Below are 20,833 nucleotides of genomic sequence, written 5' to 3'. Positions count from 1 at the left end.
GTGGGGGTGGGGGTTGTTTGTTAATAAAAAGAGAAAAAGGTTAAAAAAAATATAAATACTTAATCCGTTCATAATTGTTTGTCAGGGAAAGGTCAAGCACTTTTAAAAAAAACTTAATACAAGATGTAATTTGATTAATATAATTTTAATATATTAAAAATATCAAAAGTTTACATAGTTTTTTAATTTTTCAAAATAGAGTAATTATTATGGACAGAATTGGAAAAAATGACTAATTATTTTTTTATTGTTTAAATTAACAATTAATTTTGGATATTTATTTTTAATATAACTGCCAGATAACTGTGGACGGATAGAATAGTAGCTAAGAAAAAGATGGAAACAATTGCTTGTTTCCAAAATTAGTAGTTTCTTCCAACTAACAAAAAAAAGTAATCCGTTTTATTTCATGTATTTTAATTTAAATAAATATGATATTTACTAAATAAAAAGAATTGATTTACACAAATATCTCTTTTTAGGGTCATTATTTAACCCAAAATTAGTAATGTTATATCAAATCAAGAATAGTTTTGAATTGATTTAATTCAACAACTAATAATAGTGTCAATATATTCAAAAGATGGAATGATAGATTGAAGATTGGTTTATACATTGTGACATGACATATAAAGCTTATAATATGTTTAATCAAGTTTTTAGAAAATTAAATGTATTCTCTTTAACAAAAAAGAAAAAACTCAAAAGCTAAAAAATATTTTTTTTTTAAAAAAAATACTTTCGAAATTCTGAAATCTGAACAAACACAAATTATTGTTCCGATATTAATAAAAATGTTTTCAAAATAATTAATCAAACATGAATATTACTCTTCAAAAGTACGGAAAAGTAAAAACACTTCAAATTAAATATATTTAAAAGACGTCGTCAAACATGCTATAAATTCAAAAGAAACACTAATATACAAAATCTCTTTTAAACTAAATTAGTCTAATTTTTTTTAAAAAACAATTAACTGTGAAATCTTTCACTATGGATCGATACTACGCAAAAATAGAATATCATGAATATAGATAAGCATGTTATAAAGATAAATAAATTGTTTATATGATAAATTCACACCCTTTGTTGAAAATAAAACAATGAATAAAAGAAATCTTATACTAGCACATTTTCATTCAAATAAAAAATTATTTAAAATGATGTCTATTTGTATTGAGTCATCAAATTAATATATAACAAGTTGAACTTTAATGAAAAAAAAAATATAATTCAAGCTCAATACCAAAGAAAATTGAAACCTTTTTTGAATAATGCAAAGCAGTTTTCTTGAGCCCTTTGTTTTTTCAAAAAGTACTGTTTTTTGTTTGTTTTTTTTTAATGGAAGATGGAACAATGTCTAGGTTCTCTTCATATTGTGGGTCCCAAAATAAAAAAAGCAAAAATCTTTTGTATTTTTAATTTTGCCCCTTTTTTTAATTTACTTCATTTTCCTTTCTTGGTTCTCTTTTCTTGATAATTTGTACAAAGATTTTGAATATATTATGTGAAAGGTGGGGTTTTTATATATAGTATTGAAGTTCACTTGAAATTGATTTTCTTCAAAAAATTAGTGTTTTTTATCATCTTTTAGATTTTGGGGTTTTCTATTTTGGTGTAAAGATTAGACCTTTATGCTCTTTTATTAGTTTTCCATATTTTTTTTACTTAAGAATTTCTTGTTCTTGGAGTGTGAAAAGGGGGGGAAAAGAATAAGTGAGGAAGAAGGTAATCTTGGGATTTTTCTTCCAAGATTACATTTTTATGGATTTGGGGTTCTACCCTTTTGTTCAAAGATTAGAGCTTTAAGCTAATTTTTAAGAATTTGTTGTTCTTGGAGTGAAAAGGAAGAAGAAAAAATTGAGGTAGAGGGATTTTTTTTTGAAAATTTTGGTGCTTTGGTGAGATGGGTATGTTGGATCTTGAGGCATATGAGTTTGTTAGATCTAAAAATGTGAAAGATCATATTTTGTTATGTTCTGTTTGGCAATGAGATGTTACTGGATATTTGCCTTTCATGTTGATTGAGTGGACATTTTGAAAAACTCAAAATTTGGGACTTTTCCAGGTTATAGATATATAATTATGTTAAGGTGGTTGTTTGTGGGATTCTTGATCTCTTTATTCATCATATCTGTTATAGCTACTGATAATGAGTTCTCCAACTGTAACTGTGATGAAGAGGGTGTCTTTTGGAATATACATACCATTCTTGATTGCCAAAAAGTGAGTGATTTCTTGATTGCAATTGCTTATTTTTCGATTCCACTCGAGTTGCTTTACTTTATAAGTTGCTCTGATGTTCCATTCAAATGGGTTCTTGTTCAATTCATTGCATTCATAGTTCTATGTGGATTGACTCATTTGCTCAATGGATTGACTTATAGTGCTCATCCTTCATTCCAATTGATAATGTCCTTAACCGTTGCGAAAATCCTAACCGCCCTTGTTTCTTGTGCAACTGCAATTACCCTTTTGACTTTGTTCCCTATGCTACTTAAAGTTAAGGTTAGAGAACTATTTTTGACTCAAAATGTGTTGGAGCTTGATCAAGAGGTTGGTATGATGAAGAAACAGAAAGAAGTGTATACTCATGTCCGAATGCTGACACGTGAGATTAGAAAGTCGCTTGATAAACATACGATATTGTATACTACTTTAGTTGAGCTTTCAAAGACATTGAATCTGCAGAATTGTGCTGTTTGGATGCCAAATGAGGATAGGTCATTGATGAACTTGACACACGGGTTAAGTCCCGGTTCTGCTGTAGAATACCATCGTTCACTTCCGATTGATGATCCGGATGTGTTAGAGATAACAAAGAACAAAGGAGTGAGAATTTTAAGACAAGATTCGGTTCTTGCAGCTGCAAGCAGTGGAGGGCCTGGTGAGCCTTGTACTGTTGCAGCGATTCGGATGCCGTTGCTTTGTGCTTCGGATTTCAAAGGTGGGACACCTGAGTTGGTTGACACTCGATATGCTATTTTAGTTTTGGTTATGCCGAGTGCAAATGATGATTGTAGCCATAATGAGATGGAGATAGTGGAAGTAGTTGCTGATCAGGTGGCTGTGGCCCTATCCCACGCAACAGTTCTTGAAGAGTCACAATTAATGAGGGAGAAACTAGAAGCGAGGAATGGTTTGCTGCAACAGGCTAAGGAGAATGCCGTGAAGGCAAGCCAGGCAAGGAATTCGTTTCAGAAGGTAATGAACAATGGGATGAGACGGCCAATGCACTCGATTTTGGGATTGCTTTCCATACTTCAAGATGAGAGCACAAGCTCTAACCAGAAGATTATAATCGACACAATGGTGAGAACGAGCACCGTGCTGTCAAATTTAATAAACGATGCAATGGATATACCCGACAAAGACGAAGGGAGATTCCCAGTAGAAATGATGCCCTTTCAGCTGCATTCACTGATTAGAGAGGCTTCTTGTCTTGTTAAGTGCCTGTGTGTTTATAAGGGCTTTCGCTTTTCCACGGATGTTTCCAATTCTTTACCTAATCTGGTGATGGGTGATGAGAAGAGAACGTTTCAGGTTATACTTCATATGGTGGGACATCTATTGAATATCAGCTCCGGAAGGGGCTCCATTGTATTCAAGGTTATTCTGGAGAGTGGAATCGAGGGGGGGAATGATAAGCTTCAGGGAGCAAGAAAACATAGCGTATTTGATGAATATGTTACCATAAAATTTGAGATTGAAGTTAGTCGTGGAGGTTCTCAAACAGATAGCTCAATCTCAACTTCTCACTTTGGCGGAAAGAGGTACAACAGCAAAGAGTTAAAGGAAGGCATGAGTTTCAGCATGTGCAAAAAGCTTGTTCAGGTGAGCATACTATCATTTTGTGTTTTAAATTACGTCTTTCTTAGCTTAAAGTACTTTAGGTGATTAAAGCTACCGAACCTTAATAAGATTTATGCTCATTGATTCCTGGTTGTTTTAGTCATTTGGATTTACATTGGCATATATACTCGTTGAATTCAACCCATGCATTGACTTGCATAAATATTTGTTACTGGTTTATATCACATCATAATCTAATCTTGATTGTTTGATGAATTAGATGTAAATATCGACTAGATATATGAAGAAACTCAAATTAACGGAAGCGCATGAATCAAAGACGAGGCTGATCCAAGATTCTTGACCAATGTCAAATTCTTGTTCCTGTTAAGTGTTATCTTTAAAAACATCAAAACTGCCTCATGTTGAAGTAACTTACATTTTCAAAATGGCTATTACTAGGATGGAAAATCTCGTAGAACAAAAGTTCAGCCTGAGAGCATCTTTGATTTTTAAGGATTAAATCTGTGTTCGAGTTGTGATTGAAATTTACACTCAAAAAAAAGTCTAAACCTGTGAAGAGTCCGAGAACCCAAAACATTCTATGTTGACCCTCTTGGTTATTTCTTTATGGTTAGTATCCACAATTAGATACCTATGTCCAATTCTATTCTGATAAAAGCATAAGCAAGTGCTGTTACAGGCACTTTGTATTCCAATTTTAAAACTACATTCGAGTGTCATTGTCGAAAGAATCACCAAAATAGAGATGTAATAGTTCCAAATAAAGAGGAAAGTTTAGGTACCCCATGAAATTAGTCGAGGTGCTTGTACTTGTTATTTCTTCTTTATTTTCCGTTCGAACCTTTGCATCTTGAGATGTCATGGCTGAGTGTTTTCCTATACCTTAACAAGATCACAAAAATTTAGAATATGTGCTTTATGTTTGTTTTGGTTTTTATAACTGAACTCCCGTAGGAAGTCGATGGTTTTGTTAGTTCTTGTAGCAGCTATCCTGTCCGTGAACTCAAAAGTTCATTTTCCCTTCGATGCAGCTTATGGTCTTTTTGAACTGGTGAGTCGATTTATATTATGCTTAATCTGTTTAATTTGCAGATGATGCAGGGAAATGTATGGATGCCCTCAAATACCGATGGCCATGCACAAAAGATGACTCTTATTCTCCGATTTCTTAAACAGTCATCGTTCAGAAAACATATGTTTGAGCTTGTAAATCCTTTGGAGCAAGCGATTTCAAGCTCAACGTTCAAAGGCCTCCAAGTTCTACTTGCTGATGATGACGACGTTAACAGAATGGTAACCAAAAAACTGCTTCAAAAACTAGGCTGCCAAGTGATTGCTGTTTCGTCTGGTTTTCAGTGCCTAAGTGCAATGGGACATTCAACAACTTCCATCCAAGTTGTCATTTTGGATCTTCACATGGCGGAAATGGACGGATTTGAAGTGACAACAAGGGTACGAAAATTCCACAGTCGTAACTGGCCGTTGATCATAGCCTTGTCTTCTACTTCAGAGCAACAAGTATGGGACAGATGTCTACAGGTTGGAATCAACGGTCTCATACGAAAGCCTGTTCTCCTGCAAGGAATGGCTGAAGAACTTCAAAGAGTCTTACAAAGAGCTGGTGAAGGCTTTTAAAGTAATACCAATGGAAAAAACGAACGTGGAGTTGACGAAACTGTCCCGAGCCTGTAGTCTGATCCGCAAAATTTCACTCAGTGGCAGAGCCAGGATTTCCAATAAGGTGAGTCGAAAAAATGCAAGAATGTCACACAACAGATTCAAACTTGTGGCCTAAAGCCATTTTAAAAGCTTCTCTTTGTATTGAAGGGATCCCAAAATACAAGTACACAGGAAAAGAATGTTTTTACCCTAGTTGCACAGTATAATTTTTCGACGAAGGATATTCAAATGAATCAATTTCTTGCTAACCTTATAGTTTGTAGAGTTTATATTGTATAACCTATATATCAATTTGTCATTCATTAGTGTATTTCTCTACTTTATGGTATACGTCTTGTATACCGCGATATTCCTTGTTTCTTCTGTCTAACAATAGTTATTGTTTATTTTTCTAGCCAGTATACATACGTTATGCACTTACTAATACAATAGTTATTGTTTATTTAGGTTGATTATTTCGAAAAAAATAAATTGTTCCTACTTGTAGAATTCATATTACTTCTTGTTTCAAATTCTATTAGTTTTATTAGTTTAGAAAGATATTGTTTTTACTTATTCCATGAAGGTTAACTCATGATGTTTGGGTATTGAAAAGAGAATAAAGAAGATGAAAAAAAAGGGTTTGGTTAGGTCAAATGTCTATGGTTAAAAATTACCGACATGTTAAAGGTTTAAATTCGAATTGGTTCCTGATTTTCTAGTTAGAAACCATTGTGTTCACCAATAAAGAGGCAAAGTAGTATTATCTTTTTTTCATTACAATCAACATATTTTGTCTACTATTTTTATATTTGTTATAAAACTTATCTGTTATTACTTTGTACTTGTGCTTGACGGTGATCATTTCTGCCACGTCATAACAGTCTTTAGTGCTTTCTGTTTCAATGGTTTGGAACCCTTCTTACTTTCTTTATTATATCGGGGAATTTTTTCTCTTGGTCCGCTAACTCCATAAGGGGCTGGTGGGCGGGGGTAGAGCCTCTAGCGCCAATGTCGATGAAGCAAAGGTGTCTGTTTAATTGTGCAATTATCTTTTTTCATGCACTATCAACAAGTATACTTAAACGTGACTTGCAAAATAATGAAACAATATATAGGACGTTTTGAATTTGATGCTTGAGAATAACTTTAAAATATAAAATAGTGCCATGGCACATTTCATATCTACAAATTAATATATTATAATAAGTAAAAGACACCACTAGCATAAAATCTTGTGTGCATAAAGCTACAAAAAGAATGCTAGTGAGACCATCCAATTAGGTATTTTTTATTATAAGTCAAAATTATGACGATAAACTGATATCACTCGCATGTATATCATTAATTATTACGATATTGGTGGTAGCTTTGGGGGATGAACCTCACCCACCCACCCACCCATCCACGACTATTGGATACTAGGGTAAAACTTAGTCCTTATTACAAGTCAAATTATGACGATAAATCAACATCACTCGTACAAAATCTCATGTACGTTGTCATAGATCAACTTGATGTTGGTGGTGGCGGGGTTGGGGGAATGAATCTCGATTGCTTCCAATGGATCGGGGGATAACTCTTAGGAGGTGGTGGAGGGTTTAGACCCGCTCTCTTGTCGTGACTCGGTGGCTCAACACTTCCCATGGCAAAACACACAACCTTATTGTCTATGACAACAATATTAGATAGTAAAATGAACATAATAACAAGAAAATAAATACCTATGATCTTCATTAGTAACAAAAATCTTGACCTTCAAAAGAAGAACTTAGATTAACAGCCAGATTCACCAGAACTCAATATCAAAATCAAATTTTATAATACGAATTAAAAGAATAATTTCCTCGTTCGAAAGCAATACTTAATTTGAATTTTGTGAAATAATAGTGATTAGTGAATAAATGAAGCAAAATATATTTATATATAGGGCAATGGGGGTTCACTTTCCACAATGGGAAATTTCTAGGAAAAATTCAAAATGACATTAATGATAATATACTTGTTTTGTTGACATAATGATGCATAAAGTTAGAATTTTTTTAAATTTTATATAGAAATAAGTGTTCCAATGTGTTTGAAAATTGAATAAAAGACAAGAATTGCTTTAATGAGTACGCGTAAGAAACAATATAATTACATATATTGACTATAAAAAAAAAAGTTAATTATTATATAATCAAATCATTTATAAAATAATTAAATCTAAATTCTTATATATTTCACTAGATATTTATCATTAATAAAAATTTATTCATATCGACATTTAGATCAAAGCATAATGATTTACAACAAATTGTCAAGTTGTCAATTAATTACCTAATTGTCAAGTGAACTTTTTTTTTTTAGATTTAATTTTAAAAAATATTGTAACATGTGAAAGCAAAATTACTATGATATTTGTTATTTGTGTTCGAGTGGAATCTTACTAGCCAATAATTATAATAACAATATATTTAATTAATTTTCTGGACTTATTTATGAGATTGATATCGTATTCACGAAGATAAAAGAATACAAAGAGATTCACATTCAATTGCATTTTTATTATTAAAAAATTATTCGAAAGATTTTAAGAACCAAAATCGTTTCACGAAACGTCATTCAATTTATTTTTTTTCAACAATGTATAATTTACATAAAATAATATACTTCAAAATTCTTATAGGCTATAGCATACTTCAAAATTCTTTTATATTTTAAATTATTTTAATATATACTAACATTGATTATGTTTTAAATAGTGGTCCTTCAAATTATTTGCACACTTTGTGGGCACTAAGATCCATAATTGGATGTGGTGCTTTGGCCCAATAAAGTTACATATATTTTTGGGCTACATTTGCTTTATTTATGGGCCTATTAAAATTCTATAATTGATTATTGGGATTTTTGCAATTTTCTGGTACTATCTAGATATAGAAAGTGAAGAAAAATGTGTAGTTATAGTAAAATAATTATTCTAAATATATTTAGATGGTCCTACCATCTAAAGTGGGCCCCACTTACCGTAAGGCCCACTTATCGAGTAGGGTAAATAACTATTCGCATTTAGTGTTTGTATCAAATTAACTAATTTAATGTTCAATTGATTAACAGGAAACGATTAGTTCATTTGAAATATAGTATGTATTATACGTTTTAAAATATATTTTAAATATATGTGTTCTTACTTCTTATTACAAGTGAATCCACCACCACTTCTTTTTCCAAGTACTTAGCATATGAAATTCATTAATTCGATTATTTGAAGTTACGTATTTTTAATTAAGGATTATCGATCTTTCAAAATATCCTTGATGTTTGTTCCTCTTCATATGACTAACAGTTCCATATTTGTTAATTTGGTGTATTTATTTAAGTTTTTGTCATTTACGGAATCTATCCTATTGACTTCATTATTCGAATTCATGCACTTAATGCGTAAATAGAGAATGTATCTTATTGAAGGATTCTTTATCTTCATACTCAGAATTTGAAATACTATATAATAAAAGAAATTGAAGCTCTAGAAGGAAAAACAATCAAATTTCTTTCTCTCACTCGGTCGTTACATTCATAGCTGAATCATGAATGTTTAAAACGTCCAACTCATTACGAAAGCAAACTCATATGTTTGATTCTTGCAACATGTATAATGGAACTAACATCTATCCCTAAATTTAACTAAAGAGTTTTAATATCAACATGTTTTATGAGATCAAAAAACAAATAACACGAGACTCTGTGATAAATTTTTTTTTCTTTGATATAGTGTAACACGAATTATCATTAGATGATATATTATAATAATTACTCTATCCATCCCAATTTATGTGACACTTTTCGAATTTCGAAATTCAAAAAAGTCTATTTTTAACCTAAATTTTTTCTATATCTTTTAATTATTTTGAATTGTCAACTATTGTGACGTATTATACTTTTTACGTAATTTACAAATACATAAGTTTATTAATTTTTTTTAAAGGTCTCACGCGCAAATTTCCGATCAAAATTAATTTGTTTGACTCTCGAAAAATAAAAAAATTCACATAAATTTAGACAGAAGGAGTACTACATCTTCATTTTATTGAAAAATCTCAAAGTTCAAACCCTAACGATGTTCTTTACGAAAAGTTTAATCCTTAATTAGTAAGCTTATCTGACACGAAACTAAATTAGTAGAACTAACGAGTTTCAAATATCGAACTGAACTCAATAAAAAAATATCATCACATCCATCATGGTCCCCACCCCCACCCCCTTGTTATGACCTAACAATTTCTGTATATAACAAAACAAATTGCCTCCTCCATTGAAAAAGAATTTTCAATTTTGAGGGATTTTTAATCTTTTATCAATGGCTAGTGGCCTGATTAAAAGAACAAGAATGTTTCAAGATTCTCATCAAAACGACACATTATAAACTATAAAACGACACCCTTTTGACCACTCTTCAAATAGCAACCACCCATATATAGAAGAAGAAAAAAAATAATAATTAGGGAATCCATCAATCTTCTTATACAAAAGTCTGCACCCTCAAATACTAAAACCCCATTTGTTCATCAACACAACTAGGTCAAAAAATTGAGTGAAAATCTGATAAAATTGAAAAAAAATGGACCAGAATGTGTTGGATGATATTATAACTAGGCTTCTTGAAGTAAAGGGTAAACCAGGGAAGCAAGTTGTGTTGACTGAGGCTGAGATTAAGCAGTTGTGTGTGGTTGCTAAAGAGACTTTCTTGAGACAGCCTAATTTGTTGGAACTTGAAGCCCCCATCAAGATTTGTGGTAAAGTTTCCATTTTTAATACTTGATTCTTGATTAATCAGTTACTAGTTATATTTTTGCAGCTATTTTGAGGTTTGAGTTTGTTTGTTTATTGTAAAGTTGACTTTTTTAGATGATGGGGTTTTTGTTTTAGTTGCTAAGATTGATTATTTGCTTTTGGTCTATGTTTACATGGTGTGTATATGGATATCTGATGCTTGTATTTTTATTTGGTACATGTAGTTTATTCACTAAATATTTAGTGTATTTTTGAAAAATTCGTGAATGATACGGAATGAGCTTAAATAAAGAAGTGGAGATTCATTTTAGCTGACCCCAACTTGTTCGGGATTGAGGCATAGTTTTTGTTGAAATTTCGCGAAGCAAACCTATGTTACTTTGGTTTGATATGAGTAGGTCGAGGCAAATGAATATTCATTAAATAACTTTGTTGTCTATAGTCATGTTTTCTTTGGCTTATCGTGTTTGTTGATCAATTTAGCTCTTACTGCATTGAGCTGAAAAACCTATCAGTTATTGATTTTTGTTTCAGAATTAATTCCCTTTGTCATGTGTTTGAATAGCGGTGTAAATCATGGGGGCGGAGCTAAAAGGCTCCCTACTGGTTTGGCTAAACTCAATTACTTTAATCCAAACATTGTATTTGTATTTAGAGATTTACTAAACATGTACAAAATTATATTCATTACCTAGTTACACTTAATTTATTATCCTAGAATTTATAGCCCTTAAAGTTCAAATTCTGGTTTTGCCTCTGTAAATCATGGTTTTACAAACTTTTGGTTTCTAATTTGTTCTGAAGTTTTGTCTTTTCCATTCGCTGGAGAAGATTGTATTTGTATTCTGATGTTTTGTGTCGTTTCAATAATTCACTTGGCTTTTGTTGGGTCTGATGAAGTCCTGGTGCCGCTGGATAGGTGTTTGTCCGATTATCTTGTTTCCTTTGTGTTGTTACACTTACATTAAGTCTAATGTTTGACAGGAGTCCTTGTATGCTTGTGTTGAATAGGTGCGATATTTAGAGAGCCCCTACTTTGCCTTAAAGAGGAACTGTTTATCATTGGAATGGATGATTTAGATAACCCGCCCTAATTTTTTTAACGTGAAGTATTCTGTAGTCAATAGCTTGCATCATGCTGAATGTTGTATTTGGCACTGATTGCTTTTATGAGTCCATGATGTAAAATGGAAGAATCCTTATTATATTTTATTCAAATTCATATCTTCAATTTCATTTTGGATAACCTTGGGCATCGGTTGGCTTTTACTGTCTAACTTTGCCTATCCTTCATATTTTATTTGTTTATTTTTAAACGTAAGTTGCTGAGAAATCTAGGTTTCTTCTCACTCTCTTCAGCTTGCCTCTTAAACCTGTAGTTTTCCCTACTCCGATGAGCGAGTTTGATTTTGGAAAAAAAAATATTGAGCTACTTGAGCCTAGATGGAGTAGCTTATGAGATAACTTAGTATAATGAGGCAAACTAGGACGTCTGCAAGCTAATGAAGACTGGGATGTTCAATTTTTCACTAGTCTTTGATGTACTTCTAAAATTAATTGGAGGCACTGTGTATCTGTATCTTGAAGGACGAGACATCTCTTGATATTTGATTGGTTTCGATGCCAACTTGCTGGTATTATTAGATCTAGCACCTAGAATTTATTATGCCTCTTTCTGCCTTGTTCATAGCTTGTAGCCTTGTACACAACCATAAAACTTAAAAAGAGTGAATTTTGATGATCTGTTCATATGCAGTTTATTGATGCCTTTTCTTTTACTTTTAAGATTTTATTTCTGGCCAAATAACTGAAGATTTGATTCTGGAGTGAAGTCCAATTTGGTTGTTGTGGATTTATTACAAAGCATGATGAGGCAAACTAGGACTGACCATTTCCAAGAACAGGCTAGTTCTATTGATATGACATGTATAAAATAAGACTCTTGGCAATTATTCGGTAGATAGTAGAGAACTAGAGATATAAGTAGTTGACCAAGCAACCTCTTTTGGCTGACGGTTACTGATGATCTGTAAGATATTTATGTGTCAATTTTCATGTGGAATGAACCTCAAAATTTAGACATCCATAAATACCCCTTATAATTTCATGGATAACGAAGCAGTTAGTTCATCGGTTTTTCCTGTGACATTTCAAAACTTTAAAATGGATGTTAGCATTTAGATTGAAGAGTTAGAATGTATGGACTTCATATGCAAAGCTCACATTTCATGAACTTATTTTATGCATTCGGTGTGTAAAATATTTTGCTTCAATGTGGTGCTTATTATTTCTTTTTCCTTCTTCGCAGAAAAAGTAATTATTTTCTGAAAAATGATCAAGTCAATCTTATGATTAGGAAAAGCATGTTTTGGAATATGCACTAAAGTTGGTGGCTTAATGTCTGTTTGATGGTTTATTCTGTTGACTTTCAGGTGACATTCATGGTCAATATTCTGATCTTCTGCGGCTTTTTGAATATGGTGGATTACCTCCTCAATCAAATTACTTATTTTTAGGGGATTATGTTGATCGTGGCAAGCAGAGCTTAGAGACTATATGTCTTCTACTTGCATACAAGATAAAATATCCAGAAAACTTTTTCTTGCTTCGGGGAAATCATGAATGTGCTTCCATAAACCGCATATACGGATTTTATGATGAATGTAAGAGAAGATTTAATGTGAGATTATGGAAAATCTTCACAGATTGCTTCAATTGTCTTCCAGTCGCTGCCTTAATAGATGAAAAGATTCTATGTATGCATGGAGGCCTCTCTCCTGATTTGAACCATTTAGACCAAATTAGAGGTCTCCAGCGCCCAACTGATGTGCCAGATGCTGGTTTGCTCTGTGATTTGCTTTGGTCTGATCCTAGTAAAGATGTTCAGGGATGGGGAATGAATGATCGGGGAGTTTCATACACTTTTGGTGCAGACAAGGTGACAGAATTTCTTGAGAAGCATGATCTGGATCTTATTTGCCGTGCTCACCAGGTTTAATCCCATTGCTGTAAATTTTTCTTCAGTGTTTAGGTGTACATAGGCTTATAGTCAGTTGATCAGTGATCTGTTAATTGATATATAGTCTATGGTTGGATAGAGTTACCCGGTATATGTGCTTGTGGGAGGCAGCAGGTAACCAGTAAAATTAGTTCAGGTGCGCACAAGCTGGACCGGACACCATGATTATTAAAAAAAGTAATATATATAGTCTGAATATTCATTTTTGTGTGTGTGTTGAAAAGGTCAGTCACGAGGTTCAAAAGTTTGTTCAGTTGTTCTGATTCTTCTCTCTATTAGTCTGAATAAGTGAAATTCGAAGGTTCCTTCTTTTCATACTTCAATCAAATCTCCTAATGCTTTAAAGTGCTTACAGGTTGTGGAGGACGGGTACGAGTTTTTTGCTAATCGGCAACTTGTAACTGTATTTTCTGCACCGAATTATTGTGGAGAGTTTGACAATGCTGGCGCTATGATGAGCGTAGATGAGACATTAATGTGCTCCTTTCAAATATTAAAACCTGCCGACAAGAAGTCCAAATTCAGCTTTGGAAGTACAACTACTGCTAAACCCGGATCTCCTACTGGAATGAAGGTAAATAAATAAATATAGTTTAATAGACATGAAATTGTATAGCTCTTTAGTTCTGTTGGAATTACAGACTTGGAGAAAAGTTATAAATTGAATTTGTTGCTTGGACTCTTTAAAAATGATGTTGCTGGGTGCGTATCGGATCCTCCAAAAGTATTGCATTTTTGAAGGATCCTATATGGGTGTGACAATATTTTTGGGGAGTCCAAGCAACTGAGCATTGGACAACTTGCCTTTCCAATACTCGAGGTTTCCTACTACATATTAAGTTTCAAATAGAGAATGTTTTCACCATTTAATGGACTTATTTTAATGTGCTTTGTTCCATCATTATCGATGGGCTTTCGGGAGGATTTTACGTAAATGCTATTAGATGATTGATTTGGGAATTTTTTTTTCCATAAGCATGAGTTACATGTTCAAAGAGAGATTGTATATGCTCATGCAACATTATCTTCAAAGTTATAGCAATAAGTTTCCGAGTCCGCCTGTAGGTATAAGTTTCAGCAATATGAAAACATGTCCTGAATGCTAATTTTCTAGTAGGTCTCCCTCAGAAAATGAAGTTTCATAGTAAAACTCACCTTACAAATTTAAACAAAGAGTGAGCTCTCCTTTATATAAAAATACAACTATGTCAACTTCTTAAAGCTGTTTATCTATTATCTAGTGGGAAAAATCAAACTTATACATTTACATGTAATAGTTGGGTGACACATTGCTATTAGTTTGTTGGACACATTCTAGGAGCTTAAATTTTTCATCAGTGCTGCTTCTTGGCACTGAAATAAGCAGCGGTGCTTGATTTAACGTTGATGATATCCGGTCCCGGTAATTACAAGTCCTGTGATACTAGAGACATTCAAATGATCATCAAACTCTTTATGATTGTGAAATGATTACACTATCTTTCAGCTTATATAAGCGTTCTCATGTTGGAAACATCTTTAGTTTTCTAAACTCATTTTAAAATCCTAGTTAGTGGTCTATCGGAGGGCATTACGGCATCTAAATTTCCCACTATCTTTATTGACTCAAGGGGTGACCTAACGGTCAGTAAAGTGGGTGAACATCATGTGAAGCTAGGTTTCGAAGCTCAACAGAGACAAAAGAAACTATATATTTGGTAACCAAAGTTACGCAGTACCTATACTGGTGGGAGGCAGCAGATATCCGATGGAATAGTTACACACACACACACACGTAGGGAAAACAAGGAATAAGATTGTCCTCACCTCTTTTTAACTGATGTTTCCTTTGTTACATCGGCAAGTTTATCTAACAAGGCTATTTCTTTTGAATGTGTTTTTAGTCTGTCTGTCTGCTCTTGATGTTGCTGGTAAAATACATAAATGTGTCTGTTTGTTAAACTTATTCGAGTACTTGAACAAGAGCATTCAATGCTTGTAACTATGTGTTTACTGCAGTCCTTTCTTAATGACAAAGTATGAGAACCAGCTTGACGCGGGATCAAGCAAGAATTGTTAACGGTTGAACTTGATGTTTATTGCAGTCCTTTTTTAATTCCAAAGCATGAGAAGCAGCTTCACGAAGCGGGGATTAAGCAAAGAACTGTTGAAGCTCTTGAAATTACCGTTTACTGCAGTCGTTTCTTAATGTCAAAAGTATGAGAGCAAAGCCAACTACAGAAGTTGCCATAGAAGTCTTTACTTATATAGTGGATAGATGAATTACCAAAACTTGATGATCATTTTAACCATGGTGGATGTGTAAAAAAGTATGAGAAAATGGTGCAAAACCATACTTGGTCTTCTTCATTTTTTAGCTCAAATTGTAAGCTATAAAGCATCTCTTTATTTTGTGCAATTAATCCTTAACACATGATAATGACCCCCCTCTCTCTCTCTCTTTCGGTGCGTGGTATCGTATTGGAGTCCGATCAATTTGGATTCGCATTACGTAGGGTTCATTTTGGGGGAAATGCTCCCTATCAAGTCTCTCTCTCTTCCTTTCTTTTTCAGTGCGTGGTGTCGTATTGGAGTCTGATTAATATGGATTCACTTTACTTAGGGTTCATTTTGGGGGAGCAACTTCATCCGCTGTACCACATTCTTTGTTGTCTCTCCCTCTTTTATGTTGGAACTGAAAATTTCGTTTTTAGTTTTTCATGGGCTATTAAATTGTTTTTTTTTAATAAAAAAAATGAGTGATGAATAGAATTTCGTTTTTAAATAACTATTTTTCTGTTAAAGATATTTCCATAATTAGCTTTGTATACATACTTATATGTCCTCATCAATAAAGTGGAAAAAATTACCTATTATTTTATATACATTAAGATAAAACGATAGCTTATCAAAGTGTAATATGTGTCTTTTTATTCTGTTGTTAGATTAAGATTGTCATCTATTTTCTCATTTTTTTAAGAATAAAGAATAAATATTAAAGTCTATTGATTAAATATACGTAACGTTTAATTAAGAATAAAATAAAATTCTGGTAAATTAGGTTCATATGTCAATGTCACATGACTCAATTTGATATGCCAATTCACTGATCTATGTGTTACAATTTCTTATATTTTAAAAATCATTTTGTGTCTGTTCTATTGAAGAAAAATATTACTTACACTTTTGATTTGGATAGCCACGAAGTTCATCGTTGATGAGTATATTGATAAATAGTTAAAAAAAGTGAATTAAATACGTAACAGTTGAGATAGAGAATTCACAAAAATATAAAACTTTCGACAAATGATGTAAAAAAAAATTTCAACATCAGATAAAAACTAAAAAACATGAAGGTAATGGGTTAACGTAGGTGGATCTAATACTCAAAAAAAATTATATGTAATATTTGCTCCTGAACTATATAAAATGGTCTAAATATGAGCTCCATTAAGAATTTGTTGCAATCATGTCCTTAGACGGTAGATATCTTCAATACAGATTTAAATTTAATTGGATTTAAATATAAATAAGATACTCCAATTTAAGACTCTCAATGTGAATTTAAATTTAAAATTTCTGATACGAATTTAAATATAACTGGACTCATTAAAATATGACGAAAAACTAAAAAAAATAATAATAAACCAGGTTTTAGACATGCATGCAACATGAAACTTTGTGCTATTGGTGTTGGTAGAAATTTCTTTTGTTGGTACTTGAAATCACCAATAACCAATCACATGGCATGAGTTTTAGCTCAATTCCCTTGGTTGATCACGATAAATTTACGTGTATTATATCACATAGAACGCTTCGAAAAAGCTTTTGAAGCGTGATGTTCATGTATCATGCTATATTCTAAGTTGTTTTTTGTTGTGTCTCGTAGATATTTTATACATAAATTTTGAAGCTTCTAGATGATCATTTTGTTAGTTTGCGCGTTTAACTGACACAATAAAAATGAGTTAAGCTATTTAGACGTACATACTCAAATTTAAATGTTTACTTCCAAGTTAAAATCAAATTTGAATATTTATTTATGTATAATACTAAATTCGAGAGACCAAACAACTACATGGATCATGCCATCACACAATGGAGTGAGGAAAACTTGATATAATACGACATCATTTGATTCACCCGCATAATTAGGGGTGTTCATGGTTTGGATACAAACGAATCAAATCAAAAAATCGAATCAAATCGATTTTAATTTGAATTTGAATTTGATTTAGTTTTAGATTATTAAGATTCGATAGTATTTGGTTTGATTATGATTTTGTTTGAAAAAAATCGAACCGAACCAATAAGTTATATACATTACTAGTAATCAGCTATTAAACAGGTCTCAACCTCTCGACTTCGAGTCTTGGGGTAAAGAACCACTTTTATTCAAAAACGTTAAACTTTTCAATATCAAAATGAATACCGAACACTGAACGAACTTTTCCAACTAAATATTCTCTTTACATATATACACCATCACTCTTTTTAGTCCAAGAAAAAAAAAAACTCCATAACCATGGCCACCAAAATTTCTCTCTCTAAAACTCCATCAACAATGTGATTTCTCTCTCTAAAACTCCATTAACAATGTTTGAGAGCTTAAAAATTGATGAACTTCAGATGAATGAACAAATCGGTCAGGGAAGATTCGGTACGGTTTACCGGTGTTTTTCTAAATCAACTGATCAATTTTTCGCCTGCAAAACGATTCAGAAGAACTTCCTCATTGATTCTACGGACCGCGAATGTCTCGATAAAGAGGCAAAAATTCTGCAATTACTCACCGGAAAATCGAACATTCTTCAAATGTATAAAGTTTATGAAGATGAAAATTATGTTCATATAATCACTGAGCTCTGTTCCGGCGGTGATTTATACGAGAGGGTTTCTAATGGGCCGTTGTCGGAGAAATCTGCTGCTCTGATTTTGATCGGATTGGTTTCAGCAATCGGACATTGTCATAAATTGGGGGTGGCTCATCGCGATATTAAACCCGATAATGTCCTATTTGATTCTCAGGTACTGTATACTGAGTAACAACAACAAAATTAGCCCATGAAAATATGATTCCGTTTGTTAATTTCAATCATTTTGACTGTTCAAATTCAGCTTAGTTCGTTTGTTTGACACTCTTATATAGCTAAGGTTCGATCATAGATTTTGAAAATTTATCTTCAAATATCTATTTGACTATAGTTATATCGGAGATTTATATTGTCCGAGATTTGACACTCTTATATAGCTAGGGTCCTAACTCCTATTTGTTATTGTTTATTGTGTTTCAATTATTGCTCTATTTTGTTGATTCATTGTATTAGTTGCTATGTTTTATTGTTCTTTGTACTTGAATTTAGTGCATTTGAGTCTTAGGGTCTTTCGGAAACAGTGTTGCCTCTTTGCCTCTACGAGGTAGTAGTAAGGTTGTGTAACTGCGTACACTCTACCCTCACTGGATAGATTGTTGTTGTTGTTGTGATTGATCACTATCTTGCCCGTTTCCAGTTGATAATTGCCCATTATATGAATGTAATGCAGACATGAACAATAATGATTCAAATAGTCGTCTCTAACTTGCTTGAAACTGAACAGTACTTGCTGTTATATAAACAGGACAATTTGAAGCTTGCTGATTTTGGATCTGCAGAGTGGTTTATGGGGTGCGACGGAAAAATGATGGAAGGCGTGGTGGGGACACCTTACTACGTTGCCCCGGAGGTGTTGTTAGGGAGAAAATACAATGAGAAAGTTGATATATGGAGTGCTGGTGTTATTTTATACATTATGCTTTCTGGTGTTCCTCCTTTTTATGGTGACACTCCAACCGAGACATTTGAAGCTGTTCTTAGGGGAAATTTAAGGTTTCCAACAAGAATTTTCCGATCGATTTCAACTGAAGCAAAGGATTTGCTGAGGAAAATGATATGTAAAGATGCTTCCAGGAGATTTTCAGCTGAACAAGTTCTGTGTATGTTGTTCTCTCTCACTCAAAGTACTCTCGTTTTGTCGAATTGTTTTGTGTTTTGCCCTGTTCTGGTCTAGTTGTAAGAGCACAATACACGATATGTGTAGATGAGGTATACTTCACGAATCTGAACTTAGTCAAAAAGGTAGAGTGGCGGACTTATTATCCTCCACGTTAAAAATCGTGAGTCAATTAGTGCTCGGGAATTTCTGATTTTGATGAACTGTTTTTTGTTTACCTTTCAATACAACCTAAGGAGTGACATAGTTTTTAACTACTCGTGGGACACAGAGAAGTGAAAATTTAGGTCGCTTTTGTAATAACTGGGACATGATTACCAAACTATTAACGAAGGAAATATCTAGACCATTTCACATAGTTCAGGGTTGAATATAAAATCTTTCCCCTTAAAGAAAATGGTCCATTAAAATAAGATGAATTATCTGCTACGATACATCAATCGTGGAAAGTTTTCTATACTATAGTGTGTAGAAGGTAACTTCTTTCGAACTTTAGTTTACCTTGAACTTTTATTTTAGTTTCTATGTTGTTAAATGTAGGGCATCCATGGGTTATTAATGTAGGAGAGATCAACAACATCAATGGCTGATTTAACCTGAAGTAAAAATTAATATATTTTCTAGCTATCCTATATAAACTACCAGATCAAGTAGTGGCAAGTATGCACCTTTGGGCTTTGGAAACTCAACGCTGACGGTTGAAGATATAATCAAGTAAATAAATGTGAACTCTCTTTAAATTTGAAGCTTTCAGATGAGAAGGTCATACACATTTGAACTTGATATCAGATCAGAGAAGAGTCTTTGGTTCGAGTCTTATCATCACTCGCCATCAAAGAAAAAGATTTACAAACTTGGTAAATTGAGGAGCCGAATGAGGCTCCCTACGAGAGAGCATGTTGAATATCGAGTAAATACAAGTGTGATCACAATTTTAAATGAGATGATCACACACTTCAACAACTTCTCCTCATTTGCCATTTGCAGTCTAAAACTTATCTATTTAGTACTTGATTTTTGCTTTGTGGAGGAGAATCTAGAATAAAAGATTGTATATCATATATTATTATAAGTGGGAAGCTCCTAACTTAAAAGTTGAATTACTATTTTGCCCTTATTTTATTCCTAAATTAAATTAAATATTAATATATAATTAATTTAATATTAAATAATCATATTTAAATACATGCATCTAGACACAATGGTTTAAATTCTAATTATTTACATACTAAGTAATAATTATATTATATTATACTAAATACTAAAAATAAGAAGGTGTAAAGTCAAACTTTGAAAGACAAAAATATTTTATAGAAAATTGTTAGAAATTATTTCATAGGAAATTGTTAGGAATTACTTTTTTTAAAAAATAAAAATTATCTATTCTTTCTCTATAATTAATGTGGTTAAATGATTAAATTTGTTATCCTCTCTCTTTAGTTAGTATAATTAAATGTATTGAATTATTAGTAAAAACAATCACCTTTCCTCTACCCCATGTCTAAGATCACTTAACTTCTGAAAGTTAACTTAAACAACTCTTCACCTTTTCATCTTATCCAATGAATCTTTAGCTATATATATGTATCATGAATA

At 32.6% G+C, this 20,833-nt stretch overlaps 2 protein-coding genes and 1 pseudogene across 3 annotated transcripts; all 3 read left to right on the top strand.

The window, feature by feature from the left end:
- Positions 1–1,450: 1,450 nt before the first annotated feature.
- Positions 1,451–5,899, top strand: LOC107020915 (protein EIN4-like). The gene is made up of 2 exons (XM_015221443.2): positions 1,451–3,834; positions 4,909–5,899. The coding sequence occupies exons 1-2, from the start codon at positions 2,086–2,088 to the stop codon at positions 5,449–5,451; spliced, it is 2,292 nt and encodes a 763-aa protein (XP_015076929.1). The 5' UTR covers positions 1,451–2,085; the 3' UTR covers positions 5,452–5,899.
- Positions 5,900–9,683: 3,784 nt separating this feature from the next.
- LOC107020659 (serine/threonine-protein phosphatase PP1-like) lies at positions 9,684–15,689 on the top strand. Of its 2 annotated transcripts, none has more exons than XM_015221116.1 (4): positions 9,684–10,250; positions 12,681–13,240; positions 13,623–13,841; positions 15,352–15,689. In XM_015221116.1, the coding sequence occupies exons 1-4, from the start codon at positions 10,076–10,078 to the stop codon at positions 15,373–15,375; spliced, it is 978 nt and encodes a 325-aa protein (XP_015076602.1). In that variant the 5' UTR covers positions 9,684–10,075; the 3' UTR covers positions 15,376–15,689. The 2 variants fall into 2 exon arrangements, with proteins under 2 accessions (XP_015076602.1, XP_015076603.1); XM_015221117.1 differs by having other exon boundaries at positions 9,709–10,250; positions 15,266–15,689.
- A 2,005-nt stretch (positions 15,690–17,694) lies between these two features.
- LOC107019947 lies at positions 17,695–20,354 on the top strand (annotated as a pseudogene).
- The last annotated feature ends 479 nt before the right edge of the window (positions 20,355–20,833 follow it).

This window comes from Solanum pennellii, chromosome 5 (genome assembly GCF_001406875.1).
Source record: "Solanum pennellii chromosome 5, SPENNV200".
Lineage (NCBI taxonomy): Eukaryota > Viridiplantae > Streptophyta > Magnoliopsida > Solanales > Solanaceae > Solanum > Solanum pennellii.
Note: the sequence above shows the minus strand (reverse complement) of the source record. Positions and strands in the feature narration are given on the sequence as shown.